Genomic DNA, 21,082 nt, shown 5'->3' on the forward strand with positions numbered 1-21,082 from the left:
TCACCGTCCTCGCTGCCAGAGGACTCACCGTCCCCGCTGCCAGAGGACTCCCGCTGCCAGAGGACTCCCCGCTGCCAGAGGACTCCCGCTACCAGAGGACTCCCCGCTGCCAGAGGACTCCCGCTGCCAGAGGAGTTGAACTTCAGAGGAGTCGCTTTCCTCGCTGCCAGAGGAGTCCAACATCAGAGAATTCAACTCCAGAGGAATCGAGTCGCCCCGAGCAAAGGAAGATAAAGTGCTTGAGCACGAGTGGGGGGAGACAGGAGGTTCGGGAACCAAGTGGTGTAACCCTGGCTAGGCGAAGATACCCAACAGTGGTATCAGAGCCACGGTGACCTAGCCAGGGCACCCTCCGAACACATCTTTCCCATCCCGCCGCCCTTTGGCTGCGCCGATTCGCTCCCGACGAGCAAGGAGAAGGGTAAGTCCAGCTCTTCCTCCTGAAGAGTTTGGCTCTGGTAAATCGGCTGAAACCCTATGTCCTAGATCTAGGCTTGGTCAAGGTGCTGTTTTTCTTTTTCTTTGTTGGTATCTTGCGATCCTGTGCTTTCTTTTGCTTCCGCTTGTTGTTCCACATCTCGATAACCCCTGGCATTCAAAGCCAAGTGAGATCTCCCTTGTATTTGGTCCAGTTCGTCTGGATTCTTCTTTAAAGGAGTCTCCTCGTGCGAGTATCCTGGAAATCAAGGGAGAAAGGGGGCTATCTAGTGTGGCGGTGTGTGACTTTTGTCTTGTCTGCATCTGCATTCATCATGAACACCGTGCATATGGTTCCCTTTAATGGAAGGGATGACTTCCAGGACTGGAAAACCAAGATTGAATGCATACTCGTAAAGGAGAAGGTTAATAAGGCTATTGTGAACAGATATGATGAAAATACTGCTGATGAAAAATTGAGGGATTTGAACGATAATGCAAGAGCTACAATTCTGTTAAATTTGAGTAGTTCTGTGGTAAGAAAGGTGTCTCATCATAAGAGTGCTAAAGATTTATGGGATGATCTGACCTCCTTATATTCTGCATCTTCTGAAACTCTTGCCTGGTCTTTGCAAAATCAGTTTATGTCATTTCAAATGGACTCCTCCAAAGATGTTGATTCTAATATGAATGACTTTAATAAATTGCTTCAAGACTTGAAACTTGCTGGAGATGATAACATTGAAAAATATGCTCCTCAGATTTTGTTAAGTTCCATTCCTGAGTCATTTTCTGAAGTCAAGTCTGCATTAAAGTATGGTGGGTCTAAGGTAACTTGTGATATGATAGTAAATGGCCTAAAGGCAAAAGAGAGTGAACTGAAATTGGCTAAGTCAAAGCCACTGCATGGTGAGGTCATGTTTGTTAACAAAGAAAAAAGGGGGTTTGATCAAAAGCCCAAAAAGCTTTGTTGGAATTGTGGTAAGCCTGGTCATTTTTCAAATAGGTGTAGATTGCCTAAGAAGAATAGAGATTTTGTTCCTAATGAACCTGAACAGCATGCTAACAATGTGTTTGAAGATGATGGAGTCTACATGGTGCATGATCATGATTTTCAGTTCATAAACTACTCCAATGCTGTTTCAAAGTCTGTTAGTTCAAATGAATGGTTGATTGATTCTGGCTGCACCTTCCATGTCACTCCTTTTGAGCATATGTTTCATAACTTACAGCATGTTAAGTCTGGGCATATTGCTTTAGCTGATGGTCAAAACTGTGAAATCTTGGGAAAGGGTGATATTTGCTTGAAGTTTGAAAATGGCAGTTTGCTTACCTTGAACGATGTTAGATATGTGCCAGAGTTGGAGTTTAGCTTGCTATCTGTGTCTAAACTTGCTGACCAGATGTTAAATGGCTCTGTGAATCACTTGAGATTTCAATTTGAGAAGGATTCTGTGGTGTACTTTTCTGCACCAAGAAAAGGTGGTTTATATGTTGTGTGTGCTGAGTCAGTCCCTTGCCTGCTTGAATCCTCACAATATGTTGCTCCAAGTGAGGTGGAGAATTTGTATGTTGTTGATCAAAACAAGTATGAGTTTATGTTTCCTCCCCCCACTGTTTCGTTTGAGGTGGATCCTCTACCCAATTTGGATGCAAACCCTGAGGTTGACATTGAATCTATCATGCATGATATGCCTGTTATGAATGAACCTAATAATAATTAAACTTGGACTCTAGTGGTAAAACCCACTGAATGTTCTGTTGTTATGTCCAAATTATTGATTAAAGTCAAGCATGATACTGAGAATGTGAGATATAAAGCAAGACTTGTTGTTAACGGATTTACTAAGAAGGTAGGCCTTGATTGCAATGTGGTTTCTGCTCCTGTTGTGATTTTTGATCATGGTTAAAGTTCAGTCTCTGTGCTTGTGTGTGTGGCAAGTTTAGCCTCTGTGGCTGCTTGTCTCTTTCATGTTTTTTCTCTTTTTCTTGCATGTTTTCTTTGTTCTGTGTGTTTGTGTTTGTTGAGTCTGTTGCTCTGTCCTGTGTTTGTGTGTTCTGCATGTGTTTTCTTTTGCTCTGAGTGTCTAATCTGTTGTGAGCTCTGCTCTGGTCTGTTTGTCTCTTCTGTGTGTGTCTTGTGTGATGTTGCTTGAGTGCATGTGTGTGTGTTTTGTTGTGTCTGTGAGTCTTCAATGATAACCCTTTGGGTTTGAGAAATGGTGATTTCCCTTGGGTTGGTCTCTGTGGTTTGAGACTGAGATTAATATGCATAATATTTTTCTCATCCTCTATTGTCTTGTCTTTGTGATAGGATGATAGTAAAAATGGCTGTGATGATAAAGCTCGAATCAAAGGCTGGCTCTTCCCTGGTGACTTAATGATCATTGTGCCAAAGGTGGAATGTGGAGAGTTGGCCCAATGATCTTTAATTCCCCAGCCCAAATCTCTTCCCGGCCCATTCCCAAACCCTAAGCCCACTGCTCTTCAGATTAACTCCCCTCATCCTCACTCATCTGCGCCGCTCCACCTTTTTTCGCCGCCCGTCTCCTCGATTCCCACCTTCGACTTCAATGCTCCTTCCTCCTTCCCAATGACCTTCACTCCTTTTTTATCCCTGCTGCAAGTCTTTCAATGGTAAGGAAGTTTTCACACCGTCTGAAATAGAAGGCTCTGCTATTCCTTCTTGAAGTGTCGCCGGATTCCTGTTCGTGGTTTCTTGAGTGGTGACTGTGGGTGTGAACTTCGCTTCGATTGAGAGCTTGTATCACCGGATTCCTGTCCATCGGTTTCCTGGTTTGGTGATACGTTGTGAGTGTGCGAGCCATCGGAATCCTGTCCATCGGATTCCTGCTGTTGGTGGCTGTACTTCTGAGATCTGGGTGTTTACCTGTTCTACTTCCACCGTGCTGTGATCATTGAGCTGCCGGAAGAGCCGAGCCTACTGTGGGAAAATCTGAGCCAAAGTGTCCCGAGGACACATTTTCCCACCCTTGAGTTCCCTCTGAATTTCCTTGTTTTCGTTTCCTCTGATTTTCCCTTGTTTCTCTGTTACTTGCTACTTGTCTTTGTGTGTTGCAGAGGAGTGGAGAAGAGTGGAGAGATCGAAGCTCCAAGGCCAGCGGAATCAAGGACAGAGGGATCGAGTACCAGAGGGGACGAGGCCAGAGAAGTCGCTCGCCAGCGAACTCGCGACCAAAGGAGTCGAGCTCCAGCGGAGTCAAGACCAGAGGACTCACCGTCCTCGCTGCCAGAGGACTCACCGTCCCCGCTGCCAGAGGACTCCCCGCTGCCAGAGGACTCCCGCTGCCAGAGGACTCCCGCTGCCAGAAGACTCCCCGCTGCCAGAGGACTCCCCGCTGCCAGAGGACTCCCGCTGCCAGAGGAGTTGAACTTCAGAGGAGTCGCTTTCCTCGCTGCCAGAGGAGTCCAACATCAGAGGGTTCAACTCCAGAGGAATCGAGTCGCCCCGAGCAAAGGAAGATAAAGTGCTTGAGCACGAGTGGGGGGAGACAGGAGGTTCGGGAACCAAGTGGTGTAACCCTGGCTAGGCGAAGATACCCAATAGGCAACTGCAGCCGCCGCCGGACGCCGGCCGGCGGCCCCCTCTCTTCCTCCCTCGATCTTCCTATCTCTCCCTCTCGGCAAGACGGCCATCGGCGAGGAGCGCCGAAGCCGCCGCCTCCTCTGCTCCGGCGATACGCCGCCAGCACCTCCACTCCTCTCTCCTTCGACCGGCAGCAGCAGCAAACATCCCTGCGTCGACCGCAGCTCCGCCAGCCGCCGCCTCCCCCTTCCAGATCCGGCGCCCTCTTCTCTCTTTGGCCGGCAGAAACGGCCACCGTCGCCGCCGCCGTGACGGGCAGCAGCAGTGTCGGCAAGCCTCCGCCTCCCCTGCTTCCCTCTTCCCGGCTTGACTACAACAGCCCTCCCCCCATGTCTCACCTCAAAAACTTTCTGTGTTCTAGTTTTCTAATTTCCCATTTGTGAAGAAGTAAAAAAATTCATTCTTTTCTCATGCATTTAGAAAAACCATTAGAGAAAGAAACTCACGAGCTGTTGTCAGGGCCGGCCCTGGGCCTAGGCGAGGGGTGCGGCCGCCTAGGGCCCAGGGCCCTTTTATCTTATTTTGCCTAGGGCCCCTAAAATGTCAGGAACGGGGCTGGCTGTTGTTCTTTGATTTTTGTTGTATGGCTGAATTTGGTTTTGGGGTGGAGATTGCTCAAAGAGATTGTTGTGTTTCTCTACGAAATAGTGAAAAGGAAAACAATTTACTGTATTGAAATGAAGTTTTGAAGCTTTTACAAAACTAAAGAGATTTTGTGAAATTCTGGAGAGAAGGGAATTAGATGGAAAGTGAGTTTAATCACCCATCAAAAAAATAAAAGTCAAACTTACATAATACGCGGGCTGGTATACACAAATAAATGGGCCTAAAAGAATATATGTATTGTACAATCTTAACTAAAAATAAATATGGCCTAATCTTTATAGACTAAAAAAATATTTCTACTCAGGCCCAAATTAAATCTCTAGAATATAAGTTTTCATATTTATAGACATAATCTATAATTCAAAATTTATACATTTAACTAGGGGCCCGACTAGACAAATTCATAAACTGAACATATAATAAAATTTTCAATGAAATCACAATAATTTAAAGATAAATAATTTTAAATGAATAAATTGGTTTCGGGCTGTCACACTGTCTTTGTTTGAAACATTTTACTTTGGTTGCCTTTATTTCTGACTTCTATCAAAATGCATTGTCTTTACATTGTGCAGGGATTGGAAAATGCAGCAGCCAACTTGGCTCCTCATGCAGATCGTAGAAACTGCGCAAGTCACATTTATATGAATTGGAAGAAGTATCATAAAGGCTCAAGCTTGAAGAATATATTTTGGAGGGCAGTGAGGGCTACTACAATAGCAGAGTACAAGCTTGCTGAAAATGGAGAATGCAGCTGCTTTTGAAGACTTCATCACAAGGGATATGGAAAAGTTCTGTAAGGCCTACTTCTCTAACACCCCTAAAACTGATGTACTTGACAATAACATCAGTGAAACATTTAATGGATTCATTTTTAATGCAAGGGGTAAACACATAATTCATATTTGTGAAGAGATTAGGACCTCTCTTATGTGTAGAAAGGTGAAAAAGTTGACCTCAGTGAAAGATAGTGCTGATAATCTCTGTCCTAATGTGAGAAAAAAGCTGAAATCACTTATGTTTGAGAGTAGGAATTGTATCTCATTTTCAGCTGTTGGTGGGAAGTTTGAAATTCAATTGAATGCTGATAGGTTTGTAGTAGATGTTGAAGAGATGACTTGTGCATGTATGGTGTGGCAGTTGGTTGGAATCCCCTGTGTACTTAGCATATGTGCCATTCAGTTTATGGGTAGGGAGGTTAGTGACTTTGTTCATGAGTACTACTCCATTAGTAAGTATTTGGAAGCATGTAGAGTGGGAATAGAGCCCATTAATGAACATGTGCTATGGCCAGAGGTTGAGGGGTTCACTGTAAAGCCTCATGTGGTTAGAAGGATGGCAGGTAGACCCAAGTTAAAAAGAAAAGGTCAGTAGAGGAGATTGATGATAAGAATCCCAAAAAACTGAGAAGGTATAGGCAAGAACTGCCTTAAGGAACGCCATAACACAAAGACTTGCAAGAATGAGAAAGTTGAGATGCCTAAGCCTGACAAGGTATTAGCTTCTTTGTTCTTCTTAAGCATTTCTGTTTCAATTATTGATGTTTTGATATGACAGTAATTGTTCTTTACACAAAAGAAAAGAGGAAGACCTAGCAAGGAGCAACCCACAACCTCCTAAGCTCAAAGTAATTCTACTTCGACTGTTCTTTCAAGAGAATTGAATTTCTCTAAGAAATGAGTTGGGGTGTACACAAGCCTAGAGACTGGAAATGCCTACTTTCAAGGGAGTAGAGTCATTCAAGGAAGCACCTCTCAAACTTCAACTAGGGGCAGAGGCAGAGGGAGACCAAGAATGAATACTACTGTATTGAATACTCAAGAAAGTGTTGCTAGAACTCCAGGAGAAAATGAAGCTTGAAGTTTTTCTTGTATTTTTTTTATTTCTGTGAAAACTTGATGAGGGATTAAACTCTAATGTTTTTTGTTAAGTTATCTATTGTTTTTTGGTGAAGTAACTTAGGTGATGAGGGATTAAACTGATATACTTCAAATTCCAGTTTTTGCATTGTCAATGACATTGAGAATTCCAGATTTTGTGCAATGAATTGGAGTATATTAATTTCCAGATCTTGTGTAATGATTTAGTGTATATTAATTTTCAGGTTTTATTAAGACTTTGTTCATTCCTCTGTTTTGAGATTTTGTGCCATGAAGATCTCATCAATTGCCTCAATTTTTAGATTTATTATTGGAACATTTACACATTCAAAATGAGCAACTAATCATTCAATTGATCATCAAAACAATGTTACAAAAACAAGTCTTTACATTCATCCTAATTAGCCAAAATAAACAAACAAAATACAAGCTACAAACATAATCAACAAAGCTCGGATTTTCCATTCAAGATTCTTGACATCTTTAATTTCTCCAATTTTGCCAAAATGTTCTTCACCTCATCCACACTTACTGATTCTACATCATTTCTTTTAGCAAAGTACAACCCATCAGAACATCCCTCTCCATCTACACGATCCACTGCTTCACCTTGTAATACGACGAGAACTCGGGATCCACCCATTTCCAGAAGCTACAATCGCGCTATAAAAATACATACTCATCAACAAATTCAACCCAACAGCAAACATGCAAAAGACCTACCTTTAGCTTTGTACAACAGAGGAATCACCTAAACGGATTTTTCTCGGTGTGAGATATACGAAGGACGACTGGTATTCGATGACCACAATGTTCATTCCATTGATTTGCTCCTGAATTCGAGCTTGTGCTGAAGTTTTCGTCCATGTAATTCGAAGAACCCTAAATCCTCTTCAAAGACACGAAATGCAGAGAAACCCTTGATTTTGGGTTTATTAGCAGCCACAATTAACGACACTGTTTTAATTAAATAGCAAACGGCGTCGTTTCATTTAATGGACGACGGCAGAAAAATCGGACGCGGGGAAAAATTCTTATCGATTTTTCAATTCATGGATTCTAAAGTAGATTTTTTTTATCATGAGAAAAAATTGAAATTTAAAAAAGTATATAGATTTAGCGGTAATTAACCCTTAAAAAAATATGCGAATTTGATCCGTAAAATATGTCAATATATTGATTGAAACTCGTATTAAATAGTATATTTTTAATTTTGTTGATTTTTTTATTGTGCCTGATTCTCAATCTTGATCCATCTTACGAACTATAATTCATAATACAATCTCACTCACAAATTTCCGTTTATATATTCTCTAACATGATGTGGTTGATTGTTTGCATATATTATACTCCCTCCGTTCTAATAGTAATGTTCCACTTTTTTTTTTGGGTCGTTCCAATAGTAATGTCTCATTATCTTTTTGACAATATATTCTCTCTTTATACCTAATATTTAAATAATTTCCATCAACTCACTTTATCTACCTTTTACACATTTCTTAATCTTTGTGCCAAAAAACAATGGGACACTTATTGGAATGGAGGGAGTATATATTTCATCTCAACAACATGTAAAAATACGAATTAATAAGTATGAAAAAAATTGTATCAGATGTTGATGCGTAAGATGCCATCAAAAGTGAGCAATTCTACTTTTGTAAAATCAAACAATTGCCGACTTGAGATGATGTGGATCCAAATAGGCTTAGTTCTTAGTCTCTACTATCGTGGGGCATTTGTGCTACCTTAACTCGCAAGATTCTTAAACTTTTTCCTTCCCTTTCTAATTTATATTAAAATATATATATATATATATATATATATATATATATATATATATATATATATATATATATAGGAATGGGATCATATAGATCCCAATGCTTATAATAGATCCCTAGATCCAAATCTTGACCACACATTTATGACATGTGGCGCATCAAGATGGTGACACGTGGCAAGGATTCCAAGGCAAAATCTGGAGGGGTAAAACTGGAATATAATTTTCGGATTTAATAATTAAAAAATATATATATTTTTTTAGATTTTCTCAAAATAGATATATTTTAGATGCATATAGTTTCACGCAAAGATGCATAAAGTTTTCACATGAAATGCATAACTTTGAACAGAAAAATGCATTTAATTTTTCCAGTTTTGGTATTTTCACCACCCCACCCCATACCACCCCCCAATCCAGCCCACACCACCCCCCAACCCTCCCCATTACCACCCCCAAAAATAGGCATGTTTCACATGCATATAAAATCAAACAAAAATGCATAAAGTTTTCACAAAAAATGCATTAAATTATACAAAAAATGCATTTCATTTTAATAAATCTGGTAGTTTCGCCACCCCACCCCTGCCCCCCCACCCCACCCACCCCCCCCACCCCCACCCCCCCCCAAATTTTTTTTTTTTTTTTTCAAAAACTGATTTTCTAATTGCTGGCCCACCCCCACCCCCACCCCCACCCCCCCACCCCCCCCCCCCAAAAAAAATTTTTATTTTTTTATTTTTTTAAAAACTGATTTTCAAAAAAAAAAAATTTTGGGGGGGGGGGTGGGGGGTGGGTGGGTGGGTGGGGGGGGGTCAGTGGTCAGAAAATCAATTTTTGAGAAAATAAAAAAATATAAAAAAAAAATTTTGGTGGGGGGTGGGGGTAGGGGTGGGTCAGTGGTCAGAAAATCAGTTTTTAAAAAAATAAATTTTTTTTTTTTTGGGGGGGGGGGGGGGGTAGAGGGTGGGTGGGGGTGGGGTTCTGGGGTGGGGTGGGGTTCTGGGGTGTGGGGGGTGGGGTTGGGGTGGGGTGAAATCTTATGCATATTTATATGAAACTTTATGCATTTTTATATGAAAGTTCATGCATTCTCCTATGAAACTTTATGCATCTAAAATATACCTATTTTGAGAAAATATAATTTTTTTTTTTTTTTTGAATTTCGAAAATTACATTCCAATTTTACCCCTCTCCAGATTTTGCCTTGAAATGCCTTGCCACGTGTCACCATCTTGATGCGCCACATGTCATAAATGTGTGGTCTAGATTTGGATCTACGGATCTATTATAAGCATAGGGATCCACCGGAACCCAACCCTATATATATATATATAAATTTTATTTCATAATACCAGTGTTTAGTTAAAAATATTTATTAACTTGTAAGAAATATCATGCTCTAGTTACGCATTTCGGAAGCATGACAAGTGTGTATATTTTTTACTCTCGTTGCATTATGATTAGAATTTGTTTCTTTTCAATCAATGAAGCCCTCTTATGATCACAGATCACCATCTCCTTTTCAATAAAGAACCCCTAATTAATCAACAAGCATATGCCATAGGGCCCGGTTCCTGGGCCCTCTCTCATTTGATTGCGCAAATTAATTATCAAATTAAAGCGTTAGGTCTACTTTGGAAAAAAAAAGCTTGAATTGGAAAACAAAACAAAAAAATCATAGTATGATGTAAATATAGACGGGTTAGTTATTATAGCCTAATCTCTATATTGAATTGTAAAAATAGCTTAATATTTTCGGATTTGCAATATTTCAAGTATTGCAGAAATGACATGATATGAATTATAACTATGATCTGAACCTTCCTCAAAAAAAAAAAAAAAAAAAAAAAAAAACTATGATCTGAACCTATAATTTTAACTGAATATTCTAACGTGACGGATATAAATATGATATGAACATTCTAATTTATTTTACATATTGTATGGAAATATATTTTTACATGAACATCAAAACGACGTGGTCTCAGTGTCTAAATTAAAGTATATTTTTTTTCCACTTGCTAATCGGTTGATTGATCATAAGGATTAAATTTTAAAGACTGGTGATGTACGTATATAATGATTTTTAAGTATTAATTAAGGCGTAAGTACAACTATAACATGTATTCTCATACCTACTGCATGAACTTCGTGGTTGTCGTTGTTGTTGTTGTTGTTATTTTTCATTTTATATATATATATATATATATATATATATATATATATATATAGGGTTGGGTTCCGGTGGATCCCTATGCTTATAATAGATCCGTAGATCCAAATCTAGACCACACATTTATGACATGTGGCGCATCAAGATGGTGACACGTGGCAAGGCATTTCAAGGCAAAATCTGGAGAGGGGTAAAATTGGAATGTAATTTTCGAAATTCAAAAAAAAAAAAAAAATTATATTTTCTCAAAATAGGTATATTTTAAATGCATAAAGTTTCATACGAGAATGCATGAACTTTCATATAAAAATGCATAAAGTTTCAAATATGCATAAGATTTCACCCCACCCCAACCCCACCCCCCACACCCCAGAACCCCACCCCACCCCAGAACCCCACCCCCACCCACCCCCTACCCCCCCACCCCCCACCCACCCCCCCCAAAAAAAAAAATATTTTTTTAAAAACTGATTTTCTGACCACTGACCCACCCCTACCCCCACCCCCCCCCACCCACCCCCCCCACCAATTTTTTTTTTCTCAAAAACTGATTTTCTGACCACTGACCCCCCCCACCCCCCCCCAAATTTTTTTTTTGAAAATCAGTTTTTAAAAAAATAAAAAAATAAATTTTTTTGGGGGGGGGGGGGTGGGGGGGGTGGGGGGTGGGTCGGTGGGGGGTGGGGGTGGGGGTGGGCCAGCAATTAGAAAATCAGTTTTTGAAAAAAAAAAATTTTGGGGGGGTGGGTAGGGTGGGGGGGGCAGGGGGCAGGGGCAGGGGTGGGGTGGCGAAACTACCAGATTTATTAAAATGAAATGCATTTTTTGTATAATTTAATGCATTTTATGTGAAAACTTTATGCATTTTTGTTTGATTTTATATGCATGTGAAACATGCCTATTTTTGGGGGGTGGTAATGGGGAGGGTTGGGGGGTGGTGTGGGCTGGATTGGGGGGTGGTATGGGGTGGGGTGGTGAAAATACCAAAACTGGAAAAATTAAATGCATTTTTCTGTTCAAAGTTATGCATTTCATGTGAAAACTTTATGCATCTTTGTGTGAAACTATATGCATCTAAAATATATCTATTTTGAGAAAATCTAAAAAAATATATATATTTTTTTAATTATTAAATCCGAAAATTACATTTCAATTTTACCCCTCCAGATTTTGCCTTGGAATCCTTGCCACGTGTCACCATCTTGATGCGCCACATGTCATAAATGTGTGGTCAAGATTTGGATCTAGGGATCTATTATAAGCATTGGGATCTATATGATCCCATTCCTATATATATATATATATATATATATATATATGTCTATAATTCATGTAATTAAAAATCTATAATTTACTAAAATTAATATAAAAATCTCAAAGTGTTTGAAAGTGTCAGTGTGGCAATAGAGAAAAATACACCAACTCATCGTGGGATCGATCATTTACTTATCGCTAACGGAATTTAGCTGTGGACTTAAAAAATTATAAATTTATTTGCATAAAGTCTACAACGACGAGCTTCATCAACCACCGAAAGAAAAAATCATGATTTGGAGATCTAAATGATGTGATTCTCACTACAAGAAACATACCCAGAAGTCAACGGATGAACAATGCGAAGGTGGGGAAGTCCATTGATATTTACCGGTGGACTTCCGACGATCTCTCCTACGTCTGCAACGAATATTCACCGATGAACATCCCTGCAGTCGGTAAATAGATTTTTTTTTAAGTCTAATTACAACAACTGACAATGGCCGACAGACATGAGTCCATCGAAAAGGCGGGAAGAGACGGTGACTGCAATTCCGACGGCATTTCCATCGGCTATCCTAAGGCATACATATATATGGCAAACCTCTTCTGAGTTCAACACTTCACAAAATAATGGAGCTATAAATCGAGCCCTAATCTCCCAATCCCATGCAATCGTCGAAGTCTGCTGTTTTTGCAATGACAGATGGGGCACAACAAAACACATGCTATTCTTACGTCCAATGATCAAGCATATGTGGAAGAACAACAGACGAAAGAACACATAACCATTTTTAGCCATTTGTTCATCAATATCTACGGTGGATTTGTCATCTTGATGGATGAATGCCGCATCTGAGTTTGAATCATGAAGGGAGCGAATTTTTTTTTCAAGTGAAATAAATTTAACAGTGAATGCATTAATTATAATGTTCTCGCGTTCTAACGAAAATATAGTTCTCACTAGAACCTCAGTGGTAAAAGTAATATCTATGACAATAAGGTCCATAAATAGTTAAATACTCTCTCAATCCCACTAATAACGGCTTAACATAGTTCGACACGGTTAAATACTCTTTTATCCTTACAAATATTCCTTATTTACAAAAAAAATCACCCTTAATTTAATCTCGCAACCACTTATTTCATATAATGGTGAGACCTTTTTGTGACGTCCAGTGATGAAGTGCGGAGTGATCGCCGGTGCAAAAGGGGCACGGACAAGGAGCGGCTCCGATTAAGACTTCCAAGCGGATGGACGCAGAGATGAACCGAATCGAAACACATCCGAACCAGAGGGATTCCGAGAATATGTTAGAATGAGACAAAATATTCGAGAAGAGCTTAAAAGATTTGATTGGGCTACTCATACTAACAAGATACATCTTTTTTTTGGTGCTCATGTGGAAGAAACTTCAAGATTAAGCGTGCTTGAACATGCGAGTGCAGACAAAATATACTAGAAAAGACTCATATTGGTTTGTGGGGACATTCGTCAACTTTGGACCTTTTCTTCACTATATAAAATTACTATTCATTTTATTAAAATTAGTGCCCACCAAAAATGTCATACTTTTGATGAAAGGGATGAAATAATGAGTAGATGTATATTACATTTATGAGCGGATTTATATTAGAATGTTAACCATAACATGTACTCCCTCCGTCCGCGAATTAAAGCCCCATTTGCCTCTAAATATTTGTCCGCAAATTAAAGCCCCATTTGCCTTTTTGTACCATTTTACCCTCCCTCTTTACTTTAAATTACTACCCTTTGCCATTAATTATCCCACCTCATTTTTTTACCCCATTTAATTAACTAACTAATCATTCCCCTAATTATCCATGAAACTCTCTCTCTCTCGTCTTCATTTTGAGTGTCGGCCGAATTCCATGAAACTCTCTCTCTCGTCTTCATTTTTTTGAGTGTCCGGCCAACGCCTGCCCTTCTCCGGCACAGCAGCGACCGCGGAGACACAAAACCCAGACCCCGACGCCGCATCCCTCACTAATTTCCGGCGTCCTCCCTGGCACCTTCGTGCCCCTCGCCTCCCTAACTGAACTCCGGTGGTGGCAACGAGGGCACCGCCGACCGCCTCTGCTCTCCTCTACCTTTCTCAATAAAAACCCTAGATCCCCAATTTCTCCCGCTCGATTCCCGGCGACGACAGCCAACCACCATCGCGCTCCAGCCCCTACCTCCCTCTCTCTAACCGTCCTTGGCCGGACACCAGTGGCAGGACCGCGTGCCCTGGCCTTCATCTGTTCAACTCCGGCAGGCAGCAGCAACAGCACCCTTCGCCGCCCTCTATTTTCCTCAGCCGGACAATTCACGGCCAAACCACCCCCGGTCTGACTCGACTCACACGAACGAGACCTCAGCTGTTCGCCGCGAGTGCAGCGGCGCGGCGAATCCTGCCGGCCTCCCAAATTGCAGCGGCAGCGATCCCGAATGTGAGAAATAAGGGCTTGCCCCCTTTGTCCTCGAGCTGGATTCGAGAATTTGAGAGCGAACGATGGCAGAGATGGAGGTAAGGGAGGAGGAACGATCGCCATTCACTGGAAATTCAGGGGCGGCGATGGCGATTTCTAATTTGGGAGAGTTAGGGCTCGATTCGGAAGGGGGAGAATTAAGGCTCAATTTTTGGATGGCCTACCCTAAATCTCTTACAGACAGCAGCAGAAGCTCGTGCCGGCGACGAGAAGGCGCCGGAGTCGGCTGGGGGCTGAGCGAGATGAGGGAAGAGAGAGGGAGGCGCGACTGGTTTGAGAGGGAGAGAGGTAACCGATAGTGAGAGAGTTGAGAATTGGACTCCCCTTTTTAATTCATAAATTTAAACAACTACTCTTAAGTAAAGATTAGCAAAAAGTAAACAACTACCCTTATCTTTTACCTATAACACTTTTTTCAGCTTTCTTAGTCTCCGTGCCCAACAGTAAATGGGGCTTTAATTCACGGACGGAGGGAGTACTACGATTAAAGCTAAAATAAAAGAATTACAAATATAGGCCTCCTAGAAATAGGAAACGACATAGTATAATTTTTAAGTAAAGTTAGTTTCCCATAAGAAAATACACTATAGAACTGACTGGAATTGAGATTTAGATCTCGCCACATATTAAAATACAAACAAAACAAACAAAAGAAGTGGGACAGGTTTGATTGTATCTGCACCTGCACTAGTTTTCATTACAAAACTTGTGAGCCATCCAATCTACACCATCCATATATATACATGAAATATATACTATACATTTTGATATTATATGGAGTATAATATATGCATAACTGAAAGAACAAGTGACAGGAAAAAAAAAATCCTATTTTGTAGGTACGGACTTTGACTATTATAGTAACAAAGAGTTAAAATTTATCTGATCGAGTGTAGAGTTAGGTGTCAAGAATTCATGAGTCTAATTAATTGCTATCATAAACCCAATCTTTCTGGCCTACTCTATTTTAATCCAGAATATTCTCCTGATTTCAGGAATCGTAACTAAACTACTAAGTTTTCTGTCCACAAATTCACCCTCTCGAGAAAAAGAAAAAAAAGACAGGTGTCCAGTGTCCACAACCATTGGTAGAGTCGGAGTCCCTTTTTATATTTTTATTTATATATTTGATCGCTTTTATATATAAATTATTGATGCTTATATACACGAATTTTGAATCTATTTTAATTTTTTTTACTAATTTTAAAAATTATTAAAAATTACATAAATTTTGCCCTATTTTATTTTGGGCTTTTGGCAAATAAAATCACGAAGTATTTCGAATTTGTAATTTTAACCCCACTTTTGAAGTGCTGCAAATTAAATTACCACCTTTTCAATTTTTGCAATTCCGTCCTCCCAAATTTTTTTCGATCGTCAGAGTGTTGAATTGGAGCTTACGAAAATTAATAAAGACGAAATCATTTTTGTGAGGTTTAAACAACGTCGTTAACGTTTCATACAATTTCAATTACAAATTTCTCCAAAATATAAAGGGACTATATCCTATAATTGGACCATAATTTCCAATATTTAGTAATTTTATTCCAAACGACGTCGTAATATGAATATTACGTGGAGAACTAATCTACGTAAATTCCAACTCAACAATACGACGATCGAAAAAAATTGGGGGACGAAATTGCAAAAATTGAAAAGATGGTGATTTAATTTGCAGCACTTCAAAAGTCATGTTAAAATTGTAAATTCGAAATAGTTCGTGATTTAATTTGCCAAAACCCCCTTTATTTTTTTTACGAACTTTGAGAATTATAAAAAAAAATACACGAACTTTAGCTCATTTTATATTTTATGGAAAAAAAAAAATGAGTCAAAGTTAAAGTTCATGGGAAAAATCAAAATAGGTCCAAAGTTCATGTATTTAGACGACAATAATCTAATTAATTATATACAAAGATTAGTTCTTTTAATTAAAATTTTAATATCGCCATCACTGTGCTCAATCATCTGATCCCTCCAAAATTTGTTTATTATCTCTTTGGTTTCATATTTCCGTTACATATAGTATATGAATTTGTTTATGAATGAATATACATTGCCATCGTGATAGTGGAAAAGTGAAATTTAATTTGAATTTGTTTATGCTCCTAGTAAAGTAGACTTGCTAGTACCTATAGCTTATAACCGTTGATTTCCATTAAATTAATAAAGTGACTACCTCATATGTATTTTTCTTATTCATCATTTGACTTTTGTTACGCATGCTTTCACTGTAGAAAACGAACGTTATATGTAGAAGTAGAGATGCAATTCAACAAAACAACTGTAGGGCCCCGTAATCTAGGTTAGGTTTTAGTTTTTCTACCTTGTTTGGATAAAAGCTCAACTTCACTATAATTAACGCATATATATATGGGGTCATGAGCTAACAATAACTTAAAATATAATTAGAAGGAGAAAATAAGATAAATAAATAGTTGATTTATGACCTATCTCTACATGATTCGAATATAATTAAGTTATTAACAATTAAATAAGTAAATCTTAAAAATTATGTCACTGTAGATTCGAACCTAATACCTTTTGACCTTAAATATTCTGTTAAATATCAATACTCATACACATTACTATTTCCTCTATCCACGAAAAAGAGTATTACTTACCTCTTTCTTTTGTTTTCCCATGAAAAATAGGTTCATTTAACTTTTTGAACAATCACATTATACCTTTTTTCCCTATATATATTTAACTGTAAATTGTACTTATATTAACTTTTTAACTGATAATATCTTTTATTATATTTTTTGTACTCCCTCCGTCCCACCATTTTAGTCCCCTTCCACTTTTCACACATATTAAGAAAATGCATTTAATTTTTATATTTTAATCTTTTATACCCTTATTTATTATTTTCACACGTCCTTTTCACATTTAAGTGAAGCATTAAATAAGGTTAATTTAGTAAAAACAATATTTTTATATAGTATTAATTAGAAAAGTGGACTATCTTTTTGGGACATCTCAAAATGGAATAAGGGACTAAAATGGTGGGACGGAGGGAGTACTAAATTTCTCCTACAATTGTATGGTTATTCTATTTGCAATAATTTTATTAAAACTCGTGTCCACCTCAAATGAAACATAATAATGTTCACATAGTGGCGTCCAGTTTATTTTATAATCATTTTTTTAAAAAATTGTTACATTCAAATAAAGGAAACAACAGACTCGCACTTTAATTTTCTAAATGACTCGAATCTTCAATTTATTGATTGGAGGAGAAGCGTCTTGCCGATAAATTGCAGCATCGTTTATTTTATATTCATAAACATACTTATACATGTGTATGTGTGATTGGACGAATCATAAAAAGAAAAATGTGATGGGCACTTGGGCAGGCAATGTGTAAGGTCTTTTTGAGTTAAAAATTGCATTATGAAATCTAGCTTCCATGCAAGCAAAGGGTGGCGGGGACAACGAGATCTGGTCTTGGTCGGTGACACGTGTAAGGCAGAGAGCAGTCATTGGCCCAATATATAAATATTAAAGCACAGACATTTTCACCGCCCATTACGTAATTTCCTCGCTTTTTATATATCTTTGAAAGGAAAGAGAATCCTATAAATTATAATGCATCCAACGCAAAAAGGACTAATTTCAACCCCAATTCTTCGTGTGGAAGAAAATCCTCTTTATTTATTTTTTAATTTTTTTATTTATATATACCAAATTACCCAACAGCACTAAAGCCACATGCACCCTCACCGCCGACGTTCCTTTTATTTATTATTTTCTGAAAGGAAAAGCAGAAAGCTCAAATTAAGCATTTTATTTTCCACTTTACTATTTACAAAAGTTTATCTTTTCCAAAAAAAAACAGAGAAAATATGCATATACATATATATGTACGTATTTCGCAATAAAAATATGATAAAGATGCTGATTGCTTTTTGCTTGAGCTATACTCTTAATAAAACTTAATTATTAAAATAGTTTGATAATTTATAAACTTTTAAGAAATTACATTTTTTAAACTCTTTATAATAAACTTAACAAAATAAACTCTAAATGATATTGACTTTGAAAATAATCCTACTCGTTTTGAAAATATTAGGATTGAGCTATGAATATGATCATCGGAAGGGCCCGTACCTCTACAAATCATTTGACTTTCAATGTAGACTTCACAATAGCTAAATTATGAATTACTATGAATTATGAAACATGCTCAGTGCCTTAAAAACAAACAAACAAACAAACAAAAAATGTTTATATTCGAATGCGCACAATACATTCATTTCAATTAAAATTTGTTAACTTTTGTTAAAAAATTAGTTCTAAATTATAATTTATTAAACATAACTATAATTTAATTAGCATGAACGTGCCTCACAAAGAAATACTCCCTCTTATTAATTATATAAGTCTTTCTATACTTTTCCACTCATATTAATAAAAAGAATTATTTATACTCAAATAAACTTTAATTAATGATAATTTCTCCTTCACGAAACAATCATTATTTGATGAAAAACATAAAAAATATATAAATGAGAAGAGTTAACAAGGGCACTTTTGAGTATTAAATTCAAAGTGTTATTTATAAATAACTAAAAGTTTCAAAAAAGATTTATATTATGAGCGCATACCATTAATTACACATGATTTATAGTTCCATTTATCTCAAAAGATATATTTCCCTGTCAATTCTAACACCAGTAATAAACTGAACACACACACACACACACCATATATACAATAATCTCATTTAGAAAGTAATTATTTACAAAATTACTCCACAAACCGATATGCCTAATAAAGAAGCGCGTGGGCGCGACGCATAGTAATTAGCAAACCTTAATCCCCCTACGCCTCTCCTCTCTCTATATAAACGACTAAAATCTCGACCACCCAAAACAAAACAAGTCCAACACGCAGAGCAAATTAAAAACACTATTGCCAGTCATGTCAAACGGCTACAGCCACTCCCCGCCGCCGGTCCACCTCTGCTTCTTCCTCGTCATCCTCTTCATGTTCGTCGGAATCACGTGGTACATCAACTACGAGTCCATCTTCGAGGGGCTCTTCGATCAGATCAAGCTGCTCCTGATGGTGTCGCCGCTGCTCCTCCTCCTCGCCGTGCATTTTCTCTCCGCCTTCGACGCCTCCTTCTTCTTCATCCCGCTGCCGGAGCAGGACTCCTTCCACCGCGCCGGCGGCACGCCCTGGGGCGTCGGCCTGCTTCTCGTCCTCCTCTTCTTCATGATCTCTTATCAGTCCGATTTTCGCGACCGCTGGTTTCCGCTGCTTAGTTGATGCCTACGCGACGTCGTTTTTGCTTACTTGATTAATCATAACTATCATCGCCATCTTTTTATGTGTATATTGTACATCTTCTTGGTTGGGGTGTTTATCTTTTTTCTACTTTTTTTTGGTGTCTACTTAGCTTTCTAATTGTTAACGAGGGGAAGATTAGAGCTAATGACGTATTATATATTCTAATACATGTTATTAATTGGATTAATTGCACCAAAATACACTCACTTTTTCAATTTATGTACATCTTAAATCATGAACTTTGCAATTCGTTCAATTTTTCCATAATTCTATTTCGTCCCCATTAGTATAATGTAATAATTAGAAGATTAATTTGAATAAATACGTCAAAATGACATCGTTTAGCAGCAATACGGTGTAGTTTAATTAGTACTAATACATGTGCATATATGTGTGGCATGTTAAATGACACATCGGATTTTAGGACGTTGTAATCGAATTTTATGAAAAAATTAAATTAGTTGCAAAGTTTATAATTCAAAATATAATTTTGAAAATTCGCGTGTAAAATAAAAAAATGACTAAAATTTATGTATTTTGGTGCAATTACCCTTATAAATTCATACGGTTTGCTTTTAGTTTTATTCTTACAATTTATAACTAATTCATTAACGATCAACATTACTTTGCTATATTCTCACTAGTCTCTACGAAGTCTGTTGGTTGTTTAATTAATTTGTTCAAACAAATATGATTTTTTAAATATATTTTTAATAATATGGTATATTTGATGCTGCTCCACTGGTCATATAAAAAAAAACTTTTTGTGCATTTATCCTTATTAAATTGTATTCTCTCCATCCTATTATAAATATCCCATTACTTTTAGATACGAAGATTAAAAAATGTATAGAGAATAGAAAAAATGAATTAGAAAAATTATTTAAGTATTAGGTATAGAGAGAGAATATATTGTCAAAAAAATTTGAACATTTGTAATGTGACATTTCATTATGAAAAGTGAGACATTTATAATGGAACGGAAAGAATAATATTTAGAGTTTATCAATACCAAGAGAAGTTTGGTCAAAAAAACAATACTAATAGTATTATTAAATCTTAATTATGATTTATCAATTACAATTAGGATTAATTGAAATGATATACTGCACCCCATGCATTCGGATGTGTTGTGGACCTTGTGGTGTGATATACTGGGGATGTGTTGTGGTGTGTTGGAGAAGACGTTGATTATAACAATTTTGGGTTGAATGTTGATAATATTATACTATTAATATTTATAAGTTTCACCCAATATTCATAGTCTTCCTTAAAGCTAAACTTTGACTCGCCATAAATAATTTTATATATTTAATTTTTTCATTCCTTTTACATTTCATTATTCTTTTGTTGTGGAATAACGTGTTATCTGTAGTTAGGCACGTAATTTTATTTGCCAAAAATCCCTATTATATTATATATTTAATGAAAAATCGAAATCATTTCTGTTTTTTTTAATAAAATAAGAAATATTATTGCGTTATGCGATAAAAAAAAATGAATAATTAAGTGGGTTGTTAATTGGAAGGATTGAAAAAGCATGTAAAAGTTACAAAACAATACAAACCTTG

The 21,082-nt window shown here is 37.6% G+C and overlaps 2 protein-coding genes across 2 annotated transcripts; both read left to right on the top strand.

Moving 5' to 3' along the window:
• The first annotated feature begins 5,371 nt into the window (after window positions 1-5,371).
• On the top strand, window positions 5,372-6,004 carry LOC131021127 (uncharacterized). Its single transcript, XM_057950215.1, has one exon. It carries the CDS (start codon window positions 5,372-5,374, stop codon window positions 6,002-6,004), a length of 633 nt encoding a protein of 210 aa, XP_057806198.1.
• Window positions 6,005-18,961: 12,957 nt separating this feature from the next.
• Window positions 18,962-19,709, top strand: LOC131022186 (uncharacterized). Its single transcript, XM_057951619.1, has one exon. It carries the CDS (start codon window positions 19,140-19,142, stop codon window positions 19,488-19,490), a length of 351 nt encoding a protein of 116 aa, XP_057807602.1. The 5' UTR covers window positions 18,962-19,139; the 3' UTR covers window positions 19,491-19,709.
• Window positions 19,710-21,082: the final 1,373 nt, after the last annotated feature.

This window comes from Salvia miltiorrhiza, chromosome 4 (assembly GCF_028751815.1).
Source record: "Salvia miltiorrhiza cultivar Shanhuang (shh) chromosome 4, IMPLAD_Smil_shh, whole genome shotgun sequence".
Lineage (NCBI taxonomy): Eukaryota > Viridiplantae > Streptophyta > Magnoliopsida > Lamiales > Lamiaceae > Salvia > Salvia miltiorrhiza.